The 13975-nt window shown below is 43.4% G+C and overlaps 1 protein-coding gene across 20 annotated transcripts in view; it reads right to left on the bottom strand.

Annotated features, from left to right (window-relative positions):
- The window catches only part of KALRN (kalirin RhoGEF kinase), a 646553-nt gene that overhangs the window by 302904 nt on the left and 329674 nt on the right, over nucleotides 1-13975 (bottom strand). For all 20 annotated transcript variants that reach the window (XM_060298164.1, XM_030858647.2, XM_060298165.1 and 17 more), the window contains exon 11: nucleotides 9421-9612. In XM_060298164.1, coding sequence (XP_060154147.1) covers nucleotides 9421-9612 — 192 coding nt within the window. The remainder of the gene's footprint in view (nucleotides 1-9420; nucleotides 9613-13975) is intronic.

Below are 13975 nucleotides of genomic sequence, written 5' to 3'. Positions count from 1 at the left end.
TAGTCTTCAGATCTTGGACAAGTTATTCTTTGTTCTTTAGAGAGGAAAGGCCCTGAGTGTGGCAGAAGAGGTTGAGTTCACAAGATTAACGAGCCCTCGAGGTAGCAAATAATGGGGTATAAAGAATGTTCTTTTTGGACAGGCGAAAGCCTCTCTGAGCCTCAGTTTCCTAATCTACAAAATGGGAAGAATAAGATTTGCCCTGCTCACTTCAAAGATTATGAGAAATAAATTATTTACTTATTATCAATGCTTTAAATAAACAAATAGCATTATCAATAAGCTTATAACATTGTGATGATAGCTATAAGGAATACGAATTATTATTATTCAGTGTTCCTGTCATTTAGTAGCTTGTGTCTGGTTGTAATTAATTCAGTTTATTTTCTTTACAAATAAGTTTTTGTTGTAAAACACAAAACAAGTTTTCCAGACCATTTAAGCTGGGGTACATATTCCTACAGGTATGAATGTATACATTTCAAACCAGTATGAAATTAGGAAGTTCAGGATATTGGTCACTATATCTTAAAATTACTTCAGACTTTCTGGCTGTCATTTTGCCTAGAGCAAAACCATTTTCCAGACGCGCTGAAGTCCTTGGGTATGAGATAACGGAATCTCTGAAAAATTATTGTATAGAGAGGCGATAGAGCATAGTAGTTAAGAGTTTCAGACCCCACACAAGATTGTAAATCAAATATACTTCAATTAAAAAAAGAAAGAAAGAAAAAAGAAAGAAAGAAAGAAAAGAAAAGAAAAGAGAAGAAAAGAAAAGAGAAAGAAAGAAGGAAATAACGAAAGGGTTTCAACCCCCAGTTCTACCACATATTTCCTATATAACCTTGAGTAAGTAACCCACCGTCTTTGCACCTCAGTTTCCCTTGTAAATAAAATGGGAACAGTAACAGTTCTTACACCCACAGAGTTGTAAAGATTACTAATAAGTTGATATATATGTGTGTGTTATGTCTGTGTGCATGTACACACAAATAAGTGAGATATACGTGTGTGTGTGCAGATATATATACACACCCTACATGTACATAACTCATATATATACCAGTAAATATATATACATATGTATTTATTTGTACACATACACACAGACATCCGCACACAGATGTACTATATCACTTAGAAACAGTGCCTGGCGTATAGTAAGTGCTATGCAAGTGCTAGATATTGTTATATTTAAAAGGTATTTTTCATGCAAGTCACCTCTAGTTCCCACTAGAAGACAGAGGGAAAGTTTGAAATACTCCTTCATTTTGAAATTGGCACAAGATCAATACTGGATTTGGTCTTTCAAATATGCTAGGATGAGCTGGGCCCCTCTTTTCTGTTTTTGCAGCTTTGTTCTGGGATATCTAAAGAAAGCCTAGAGACTGAAAAGTCTAGATATTTCTTTTTAAAAAAAAAGCAAGAGAAGAAAAGACTATGTGAAGAGAGAGAGATTAAAATTGTGGACAGGAAGCAGGGCACTCAGGAAAAATAAACTTAATGTGTCAACGGAGGACAGGCACTGAGATGGAAGATTGCTCAGGATGAGGCTGGCACTCCCATTACAGGAATAAGAGACAGAGGCTTACAGATATCTTGAGAATTTTATTTTATTTAGGATAATTTTATTCTCAGTACCATCCTTAAGCTATTTTAATGGTTTCACAGCTTGGAGTTCCTTTCCCCCCCCCCCTTTAATAAAAACTTGAACACCTCTGGTGTAGGTCTAGGGAAGAAAGTCAGCATCGTTCTCTTCTGAGGAAATCCACCATGACTCATGACACTCCCTCCGCCTGGTGGTCATGCAGCTAAATTGTAGGGACAGTCAAAGACCAAACTTGCCAAAGATGAGGTGTCAGTGTTACAAACAAAAAGACTAGAGAAAGATTGGGTACGTCCGATAATACACTGACCTCAGGAGTCAATATCATTTAAAAACTGTGTCCTCCCCACCAAAATTCTCTGATTAATGAATTGAAGTTGATTTCTCAGATTTCTGGCCATATAGTCTACTATATTATAAAGAAACTCTTGTCTAAGGTAGATTAAAACCTACTGCTAAGGAAAATCAGCTAAGAGATAAACAATCAAGTACAACGTTAGATGCCGCTCAGCCCAGTGGTCAGCAGCCTGATAAGGAAAGGAAGGGGCCAGTCTACCTTCAAGAGGATAAAATGTCAAATAAAATTGCTAGGGAATTTGACTCAGAGAAAGGCAAGGGGATTACAGCACCAGAGACAAAGGGTTAGTGACATTTTTCTCTATTTTTCCTTCTGTAGAAACAAAACAAACAACCCAGAGAGAAAGGAGTTGTTGAATGGAATTGATATTTACTGGAGATAATTCTTGATTCTTCCCTTGTCTGGCTAGTTCTATACTCATGGGAAAACTACTTTACTTCAATTACTTCATACTTAAAGTGCATGTGCATTAGTGTGTGTGTGTAGGTGTGTGTTTGTGATTTCTCTCACTTATCTCTAAAATCCCTTCCAACTCTAACACGCTATGGTTTCTCTTCAGAAACTGAGGTAAAGAAGAGGGTAGTAATAGAAATGATTCTCTAAACTGAAGAACTGCAATCACGGCTTTCACACCAAGACACCAAAAGTTAGCAACAGTTCAAGGATAATTGCACCACCAAGTTTTTTTACCACCTGGAAAGCTTGAGTAGGGAGCCACAGGGAATCCCGAGAAACATGCACACAGTCACCCCCTGGTGTCAACAAGCTTAAATCGCATGCTCATAATTTTGTTGTAAGCACCTCTGAAGCATAAAGGGAACGAACGTAAACATCAGTGTCACTAAACTATGAGTAAGGATCCATATTCCATTCCTTGGGCTGTAACTTTTCTACTGTCTAAATTTCCTGTAGGTTTCCTTCTGTGTATGTGTCTATCTGACTTATCCTTGAAGAGCATACCTAGACTGCTTCGAAAGGAATACAAATCAGAGAGCCACGTCTATTACTACTTTACTCATTATCAGGAGCCAATGAGACTGAGTCAGAATGATCTCACACTTCAAGCTATCACAAGGCATTGCCAGAACAAGGTGAAATCATGGAGTGAGTGAGGCAGCTTGGGAGCAGCCTCCACGTTTCTTCCTACTGTCTTCCACATCCTCTTAACCCTCTGCTTATCTAGAGTCTAACATATTAGCACTGCACCTTTGCCATCAACCCACCTGCTCCCCAGAAAGAACCTCCTGTTTCACCCATTTCCAGACCCTCTCTTCTTTTTTATTTTTTCTACCGAATAGGAAAACGTAATATTTATTTCCCAACCTGTTTTATGAGACAAGCATAACTTTGATCCCCAAATCTGACATGAACTTACAAAAAGGGAAAATTACAGATGGAGCCAACATAAAAATAGGATTGTCAGACCCTCTCTTCTTGATCAAACACACCTGTATGAGGACCATTCTTTCAGGGTTCTGCTCTCTGTTTGGCAATAACTATTTGTTCCATGTTGATATATACACTGAGATGGCTTTATGTGCCCTTTCTCTCAGAGAACACATGTAATTGTGGCCAAAAATACCTACATCCAAAAGAATGAGCCTAATTTGAGAATTTCTAGAACTTTGGCAGGGGGAGAGTTAAGGCAGCCTTTCAATGCCCTACATAAGGTGAGCTCTAAGACTGAAACCAGTGAGTTCAGGAAGGGCCAGTGCATGGACCCCATTCTGCTTGCATAGTGGGGAGCCTGAGAAAAGGGCAACTGAAAAGGGCAGGGAGGGACAAAGAAGGGAGAAACTAGGAGATCTGTAGAAATAATGAGGCTTAGGGATGACTGGTTAAGGAAAGAGGTAATTTTACTCCATCACCTTCTCCTGCTGATTGGCTGTACCATTTGCACAGCTCTGGCAGCCATTGTGCTGATACAACTGACTGACCCCCAGAGATGCAGAAAGGAGCACCAATTCCACAGGATGAATCGCCCCTCCCTCATTCTGAAGAAATCATTTTTCTTTGGCATTGACTACCAGCTTTTACTTCTTAAATAAACACCGTATCAGTTTAGCAACTGAAATAGAGGATGAAGCTGTTTTGTTCTTGAGGCCATTATGTCTTTTGAAGACTGATTTAGTTTTGGTTCTACAGTGGGTGAGTAGAGAAACATGTATATACGTGAGTGTCTGTGGCATTTGTGGTATGTGTGTGTGTACCTATTTGAGAAGGAAACAGCATGAAAGAATGATTTCACTGGGTCATAAACAAATGGAAATGGGCATTTAATTAAACTACCTAATAAAGAGCTGAGATTGATTATCTTGGCCACGTTCCTTAGTTAATTTGACTCTCATATTATGATTGCAAAAATATCTAAAAATGGATATTTTGAAAACCCAGCAACTGCAGCATTTCCATGGAAACACAGCAAGGAGAGAGAATTCTGTCTGGACAATCTCTGCAGAGCAGATGACACTTGCTACAAATGCCTTTTCCCTGGACAAAGAAAATGAGGACTTGGGTAAATGCTTCTCCCTATATCCTCCCCTAGCTCTCCAGACCAGCAGACAGCCAGCTGGCCTCTTGTCCCCAGGCAAAAAGAAGACATTTGAAAGTTCAGCACAATTTGTATTAATAGCTGAGGTTCTGGGTACTTAAGAAGGTTCCAAGCACATGTTTGTCTCTTCTCTTTATTATGTAGCTCTTCTCTCTAAGTAGGGATGGGAAGTCTTGTTTTTATAAAATAACATTTATTGAGATTGTTCCTGATTTTCAATTGAAAATATCATTGAAGAAAACTTACAAAACAAATAAAATATGCAAAGGAAAATTAAATCACCCATAACATTCTTAGCTTCTTTGTATACCGCTTTCTAGCCTTTATTCTATGTGTGTGATCAAAATTGAGGCCATGGTGGATATACAGTTTTTTATATGTTACACCACAAGCCCTCTCTCATGCCATTCATGATCTTTGACAGTGTGATTTATAATAACTGTAGAATATTTCACTCTATAGATTTACTATGATTTGTTTAATGAGTCACTTAACATGGAATATTTAGATGGTTTCTAATGTATTCAAGGTTATTAATAACACTGCAGTGAAGCAGTTAGAAGGCTTTAACCCTCCAGACTCCTTTAGTCACCAAGAATTCACAAAGCAGGCAAACAGAATCAAGCAGACTCTTCAATCTGCAGAAGAAATGAGCTTGGAGGATGCCTTCTTCACACTTTCCTTCGGTTTCCTCTCTGATCCTAATTAGAGTACATCTTTAGCAAAACTGAGCAGAAGATTATATATTATATAATTGAATATTATAATATATTATATTATATATCTATTATATATTATATTATCAGGAAGGGCCAATTATATTTGAATTATAATCGAATATAATTGAATATATAATATATATAATAATATTCACTCTATTTACTGTAAGAGAGAAAAACATCCATAGCAACTCAAAATTCCCTCACAGACTTGTAGACTAGTAAACTTGGCTACTAATCTTGCCTTGAGTAAAATGCCAGAAGTTTGCCTATAGAGTCAAGAGGAAGGAGTCGAGAGTTAACAGACCCGGATCGCACAGGACCCACACTTAGCAAGGTTTGAGAGGTGGTGTGTCCTGAGAGGTATTAAACAGAACAGGGAAAGAGCAAACTACAGGACTTCCTTCTCCATTAGCCCATCCAAGGATGCTGACTTCTGCCCTAATAATCCATTTCTGCCTGCCATACAGGCTCTAGAGGAAAGGCCCCACAGGCAATTCAGATTCCCCACCTGCCCTTCTTTGTTTTCACTGTCTGTAGAGTTCAAGTCAAAGAACTGGAGTAGACGAACCATGTGATTGAATGGGCTTCCCCCGCCTTTTTAAATTTTGTTTTTTATTTTTTTAGGAGGAACGACTGATTTCTCATTGTCAAGTAAACCTATTCAATATTTATTCAGCATCACTATGTATCTGACACAGCAGGAGAAATATACAGTAGGATCTGTATCTACACATCTAAACCCGCATGTGTACGCTCCATCTGAGCACCTCCAATTTAACGAGGAAGCTCCAGTCACTTCAGTGAGATCCCAGCATCTTTTTTTTTTTTTTTTTTTCCAGCATCTTGATGAGGTATGCACACAGTGCTCCTGTCCCGTCTGGGTGAGAAGTTGGAAGCCCCAGGGAAGAATTTCAAGGAAAAATGATGCCTGAGTCCTCAAGTTCCTTATTAATCCGGCATTAGAGATGCTCTAAAAATAAACTTGGGGGGGGGAGTTTTCTGCTAGGAAAAAAATGGGTATTAGTATTGCACTACTCAATTTTGTAATAGTCATCATCATAATTATCACAGGGTAACAGAGAGTAAGTAATTTTCCCAAAGGCACACAGCATGCTCAATGAAGATCTAGATCTGGAAATCTGACCTCCCTGGCATCTAAGATCTTGCTGTACTTAACAGGTGTGTGTATAACACATATGCCTAAGTGTGTACACACATACACACGTCTTATTCTCTATTCTGCCTGAAAGGGGCCTCAGACAGACTAGTTTGGGGATGGGAAAGTAGCTGAGAGAAAACATGCAGATATAAAGTCCTGTGGGATGGCCCCCGTGAGCATCCCCTCCACAATAGCCACTCAAAATGATGTTTTTCTTGCCATCCTGAAAAAAAAAGTCAGAGTCTGTATGATCTGAGAGTTGCAGACCTCTTGAATAGAAAGAGCCTCACAATCACACATCCCTTTGCACCCAGGCAGGACTGCTCCTAATTTCTCTCACATTTTGAGGTCCTGAAGAAAAGAGACTATGCTACTTCCTGACAGCCTCCTGTCTCAATGAATTCCCTGGTGGAGAAAAGTCCTCCAAGTCTCTGTTTCCTGGCCTTTATATGAAAGGCAAATGAGAAAAAGCATGGGCTTTGGAGTCAGATTTGGGATCAGTCTCTACATTTACGACATCCTCACTACAAGACCCTGGACAAATTATTAATTTCTCTGATCTTTAAAATTAGAATAAAAAATGACAATTCTCATGGCTATCGACTAGACAGATAAATAGTCAAGTGCACTGTAGGGGCTCATCCCTTTTAGTTCCCTCTCCCTTTCTTCACCTGCTCCCAGGATCATGCTGCTCTCTTTGGTACTATTTGATATGAATGTGGTTGTATACGCTGAGCCACGGTGGGAAAACAGGTCTCAGGTTTAAATAAGACCCCAGGCTTAGCAAGGTTTGAAAGCTCTCTGGGAAAACAATGGTTAATAACTGCAACCCCGACTATTCCTGTGTGCCACACCCCCAGCCCTGGGAACACTTTGCTTTTCTCAGCTAAGAGCTACCCTCCCCATCAAGCCCCTGCTTTGGGGTTTGAAAAGGTAATGAGGAAAAATGAGCAAGGAGAAGAAAGAAGAGCAGAGGACAGGAGGAGATACAAGAGGGAAAAAGGAGGACAGAATGTGTGGTAGCAGGTAAGAGCACGTGTGCAGAGTTTAGGGAGATGGCTCAAGGCTCTGCTGCACTGGCAGCTCTGTAGCCTTAGACAAGTTCTTTTCTGGGCCTTAGTTTCCCCATTTGAAAATATGTTCAATAGAGTCTGTCATCGTGAGATTCTCATGAGGATTACACGAGATGATGTATGTGTCTAACAACTAGTAGGTACTCAATTAGAAAAAACTACTACCTAATATACATTGAGTGCTTACCATAAACCGAATCTTTAGCCTAGGTAAATCACCTGTATCACCTCAGGCTTAATTTATTATTATTATTAATTATTATTATCAGTATCAAATAAAGAAGAAGAGGAGGAGAAGAAAAAGAAAGGAATCTTGAATTCACATTGGAACCATAAGGGGCCTTAGGGCCATTGAGTCCGACTGCATAATTTTATAGATGAGGCAACCCAAGGCCAGAGACACAGTGATTTGCACAAGCTCACAGGGTTCTATAGCAGCAGGATCTGGACTGGATCCCAGCCTCCTAGTTTCATGTACAGAAGGTGGGAGATGCCGCTAGAAAGGGCTCCTGGGAGCCTCAGTCACCTTTTCAGGAGTGGCACTTCCATGGAAACTAACCTCATGCATCACCTCCCTAGGCAGCCAACACCCTCACAGCCCTCACAAGGAACATGACACCTGTTCATTCATACTCCATTCTCTCACCCACAGGCTCATAATTAAAAGAGAATACACATGCCTTTGGTTTCTGAGACCATTATTAAGAACTGGGTGAGCCGCAAGCAAGCAGACAGCCAGGCAGGAAGACCTGGATTAAAGCTAATCCCCTTGCTCTGCAGACACTCATCAGAGAGTGGTCGTAGGTCCCACAGAGAGGAAGCAGAGCCAGCTTCACGGGGCTCCCCAGCCCTTCATCTGCCTGGGGAATCGCAGTTTAGAAAACATTATCTTTTCATGTTTATCTCTGATAGGCACTGCAATGATTTGCATTCATTCCTACAAAGTGTCAGAAAAGCCTGTGAAGGAGTAACAGCCAGGCTTCTTAATGCATTTCAAATATCAAAAATCAACTTAATTAACTAGGGTACAATCCAACTTTAATTAATACTCCATTCAAATGAATTCCTGGGGGGAACACAGGCATGCACACACATAATGAGTTCATCTGCCAAGGGTGTTATTACAGAAGATGCCAACGTGCCTCCTCACTGGCCACTTACTCAATCTCAGAGTGCCCCGTGTTAATCAGAACCGAAGAGCAACCGCACGTTTGCAACCCTCCTCCTCTCTATGGGCCCTTCTGCCCTGCCAACAATGCAACGTGATCCATCCTCCCCTCTCCTGTCTCCACTTTGTGAATGATTTGGGGACCGGATTTAAGCCCAGCTGGCTTCCTCCTGCATGGAAGGCACCCCAGTCCCCCCTTCCTTCAATGGCTGTCACTCCACGATGAGAAAGGTGAGGACCATTTCACTTTGATAGCACCCTGTGGCAGACCTCATTAAGAAGATTTAATCCTCTGTTTAAAATAAAATAAAATAAAAACATAGAACAGATTTGCAGACTCTGTATGTTCCTTGCTGGTAGCAAAGATAATCAAAGTTCTGCAGGACTCTAATTTTTGACAGGAAACAGCAACCAAGAAAAATTGGGTGTGGGGTGGGAAGGGAGTCTCTGATCCTCTAATATTGCCTCTTACGGCGACTATTTCTATACCAGGGATCCCCAAATTCCTCCAGCTGCAGACTAAATGCTCTAACAGACTCCCCAAACCACCTGCCTTCCCAAGCCCCCTCCTGACGAGAGATGCGGAGGAAATTTTGCCCCGTATTGGTAGAGACCTCGATTCAGGTTATCAGGGGCAAACTGTTAATATCATCGACCTTAGGAGGCTAGTAATCCCCAGACCACCCAGGACCCCAGGCAGACCTCGGCGGCTAGGAAACTGCCCTGACCTTCGCTGGAACAAAGCAGCCCAGCCAACACCCCTCCTCTGCTCGCTGCCCTTACCTCTTTGGTGTGAGTGTGGAAGGAGACGGACATGTCCAGCAGAAGCTTCCGCTGCTCCACCCTACGCACGAAGTCTTGGATGCGCACCTCCAGATGCCGAGCTGCCTTGTAGATCTCCTCCGGGTCACATTCCCCTGTCTGAGCCAGCTGCTCTGCCGCTTCTAGGAGCTTGTCCGCATTGGTGTAAGTATTCTGCCAGCAACGACAGTGAGGGAAAGTCAACTTGCAGTCACAAACCGAGCTTCGCGCCTTCGCCCAGCACCCACCCCGGGCTGCCCAGAGCTGGGCGTGGGCGCCGAGCCCAGAGCTCCCTGATTTGGCACGGGGGAGCTCAGCGCCCAGCTCACCCACCGCCTCTCGGCAAGCCAGCAGCCTGCGTGGCAGCTTGGAACAAGTGGGCGCTAGCTAGGTGCCTTCTGCATCCCTGGGATTTCTCCCAGGTGGGCCGTGCCTGGAAAGAAGCGAGGAGACATGCTAGAATCCCCATTCCTTGGCCGCGCGCCCTGACCCCCTACCCTTACGGAGATCCATCACTGCCCTCCCATCTCAGGCTGTAACTGCCAGAGTTGGAAATACCTCCTCCACGAAGATCGGCTGGGTCTCTATATGAGAACGCCAGGGAAATAATAACTGGGAGACTTGCTCGACTTTTCCCCCAAGTCCCTTGTAACTACTGGTGTTTATCTTTTGGAAGGGAGCTATCTCTTCGGAGGGGAAAGGGTCAGCAACTCAGGGAACCGACAGAAGGAAGCAGCCACAGCCAGAGTGAGGAGATGCAGGCTACTCCCCGTGCGCCCAGCAAAGGCTTAAAGCTCGCAGGAAGGTTGGGGATGAGTCTGGTGATTTTGTTTATCTTAAGCTACCACAGGCACACACACATTTACACATGCACACACTCACTCTCACACACACTCTCCCCCCAATCCCTGTCTGTATCCTCCAGAGCAGTTTAAAAGGCAACCAACTTGTAATTATTGTCCATCAGGATGGAGTCACGGCCTCCGCAATACCTATATTCCAGTTATTACATGTATGCCACGGATACAACTTTCCTCACTAGGCTTCCCTTAAAAAAGATCTCCAGACAGACCCTGGATTAGAGTTGGTGACTCAGGTGTACATTATATTTCTTAATACCCCTATAGCGGCACAATGACCTACAGAATGGTGAGCAAGTGGTTACTGTTGATGGTGTGAATCCGGCGGCAGAAACAGTCAGGATCGAACGCAAAGTGAGTGGAGAACTAGAATGGATTTTGGAGTGATGACTGTATGGTGCTTTACTTTGCACATATCTGAAGTGGCCTCCGCTCCCCATAGAGTTCTTTAGATTCACCTGAAGACCTGGGTGTTAAAGGTTGAATTGTGTCCCCTCTAAATTCACACGGTGAAGTCCTAACCCCCAGTACCTCAGAATGGGACCCTTATTTGGAATCAGTTATTGCAGATGTAATTAGTTAAGATCAAGTCATAGTGAAGTAGGGTGGACCCCTAATTCAATATAACTACTGTCTTTCAAAAAAGAATGTCACATGAAGAGACAGACACATGCTCAGGGAGAACACAGTGTGAAGCTGAAGGCGGGGATCGGGGGATGTGTCTACAAGCCAAGGAATGCCAAAGAGTGCCCGCCAGCAAACCGCTGGAAGGTAAGAGAGCCATGGAACAGATTCTCCCTCATATCCCTCAGAAAAAAACAACCCTGCTGACACCTTGTTCTTGGACTTCTAGCCCCCAGAACTGTGAGGCGATACATTTCTGTTGCTTAAGTCACCCAGTGTGTGGTACTTTGTCACGACAGCCCTAGCACACTAATACACCAGGTGAAGACCCCAGAGACTGCTGACCCAGCTTCCTGATGGAACTGCAGAGGATGAGCAGGCTTGCAGCGAACGCTTGTCATGGCCTCAGGGGATGCCAAGAGAGGCCCTAGTGGATCTTTAAGGAATGCCATCTGACAAGAAACTGCCCAAGATAAACACTGTCCCCAGAGCAGGTGAGATGGGGCTGGGGCTGGGAGTGGGGCTGAAAAGGAAGAAAAATCCTTCAGCTCCACTTGGGGGATTCATGGAGAAACAGATGATACTTGTGAGAGGAAAGAGGCTTTGCCACTGAGTTAAGTAAGAGTATATTGATTCTGGAAGGCAAATGAAGGAAGTACTCAGAGTCATGATGGAAATGCCGGGAGAGATGGGAAATGATAGGCGGGAGGAGACCTCTGGGGCTGTGGGCCAGGTTAAGGAAGCCTCTTAGCGGGTTGCCTGCAATTTCTAGTAAATAAACCCAGAGCTGATGGGAGAGAGTTTTTTCAAGGATCTTTCAAATCTTTCACTTTAAACTTTAGGGAATCTCAAGAAATCCCCAAAAAACCCGAGGTTGTGACTTTGTAGTTTCTAGCCAATAAATAAAAATTTATGCCAAGCCAAAGCAAGCTTGCTTTCAAGTTAAGTTTGGGACCAATAAGAGGTAAATAAAAAGCAAAAGTGAAGTTTCCGCTGCATGTAAGGTGGATAACTTGTCCTGGTTTGCCCAGGACTTTTCTGGTTTTAGCACTGAAAGTCCCGTGTCCTGGAAAGCCTGTCAGTCCTGGGAAAATCAGGATGGCTGGTCAACCTAACACATACCCAACACTGTAGGTGTCTCAGGAGTACAGATACATATACGATGTATATTGCCTCAAAGGAGAATAAAATCACCCTTGAGAGGAATAATGTGACAACGCATTAAACGGGACAAGCAGCACAATAATTAGGGATTAACATTTCTTGGCATGATACAGGTGCTAAGAAGAAAATGAGTGAAAACCAAATAATAGTAGCTGATAATGACTGAATACTTCTCACATGCCAAGGACCATATGTGTTAACTCGTTTAATCTTCACAATAACCCTAGGAAGTCGATACAGCCATCAGCCCCATTTTACAGATAAAGAAACTGAGGCAAAGAGTATTTCTGGCTAAGGTCACATTTCCCAAAAGTGACAGAAACAAGATGAAAATCTTGTTGTCTGCCTTCAGAGCCCAAGCTCCAAACAAAACTACCCTATCAGATGAAAAGGGGTCTCACATGCCATGCTAAGGTGTTTTGGTCCAAGGTAATGGGAAAGCACTGACAGCTGTAGGTAGAAGAGAAGTATGACTGGGGTATGGCATCTAGAGACACTACCCTGCCTCTCACAGATGAAGGCAGAAGCTTGAGGATGGGCAGGATTTAGCAGAGAAGGAGGGGTTTCTCATGGACAGGACTGTCTCTCTTTGTGCTCTGTTTATCCCATACCACAGCTGCTCTCATTCTCGTGGTAATGATGTGTTTCCCTGGGTATCTCCCCAGGTACTGGTCTGTGTACCCCTTAAAGGTAGGTCCCATGTCTCACTCATCTCTGGTTCTTCATGCCAGATACCATGGCTGGTATACAATAGGCACTTACTAAATGTCTGTTGAACGAACAAGATTCAGAGATGGGAATGATCGTGTCATGTCTGGATAAGTTGAGCCAACCTGACTAAAATCGGAGAGTGGCAGGAAATCACATTGGATAAGGCAGGGAAGAGCGCAATAATAGATTTTATAGAGAGAGGGACAAGAGAGACAGGGGGGAGGGCAACAGCGTCAGCACTAAAAGCTGGGGTCCCTGCTCTACCCGCTACCCAGCCCTCCTCCCCATCACGACCAGAAAGAGCCTCTTAAATTCAGATCCAGTCACACCTCTCTTTCACGTAAAACTGTTCAGGGGCTTCCCACTGACTTTGGGGTAAAACAACTCAGGGTGCCGTGCGAGGCCCTTCTTCACCTGACACTTGCTTCTTCCCTTCAGCTTCAACTCACATCACTTCCCTACAAATAGCCTGTGAAACAAATTGCTTACACTTCCGGAAACTCACAGCACTGAATCTTCCCCCGTGCTTCTGCCTGGGGTGTGCTTCCCCCACTTTTTTTACACGACCAACTCTACTCACCCTTTAAGACCCAGCCCAGCCCAGGTGTCTCTTCTTTCAGGAAGTGTACCCTGAGATCCACTTCTCTCCCAAGGTTGGCTTAGATGAACTCTCCTTAGCTCCAGAGTGACCTGTGCCAACTCCCTCCTTGGTACCTGCCATATTCTAATGCAAATGTTTGCCTTTCTCATCCACTTAGGGGCAGGTAAAGTCTTTCACATCTTTCCCTTAGTGCCTGGCACCAAATAAGTGCTCTATAAAATTTTAGTGAAGGGGGCTTCCCTGGTGGCGCTAGTGGTTGAGAGTCCGTCTGCCGATGCAGGGGACGCGGGTTCGTGCCCCGGTCCGGGAAGATCCCACATGCCACGGAGCGGCTGGGCCCGTGAGCCATGGCCACTGAGCCTGCGCGTCCGGAGCCTGTGCTCCGCAAGGGGAGAGGCCACAACAGTGAGAGGCCCGCGTACCGCAAAAAAAAAAAAAAAAAAAAAAAAATTTTAGTGAAGGAATGAATAATTAAAGAATACATTAATCCCCACCAATCTTAATATTCAATCCTTGGCCCTCATCAACTACTTGGTATAAGACCTCACATCCTAGAATTCATGTTCAATCCCATTTG

This window comes from Globicephala melas, chromosome 4, assembly GCF_963455315.2.
Source record: "Globicephala melas chromosome 4, mGloMel1.2, whole genome shotgun sequence".
NCBI lineage: Eukaryota > Metazoa > Chordata > Mammalia > Artiodactyla > Delphinidae > Globicephala > Globicephala melas.
This window is presented reverse-complemented; position numbering and strand designations above follow the sequence as displayed.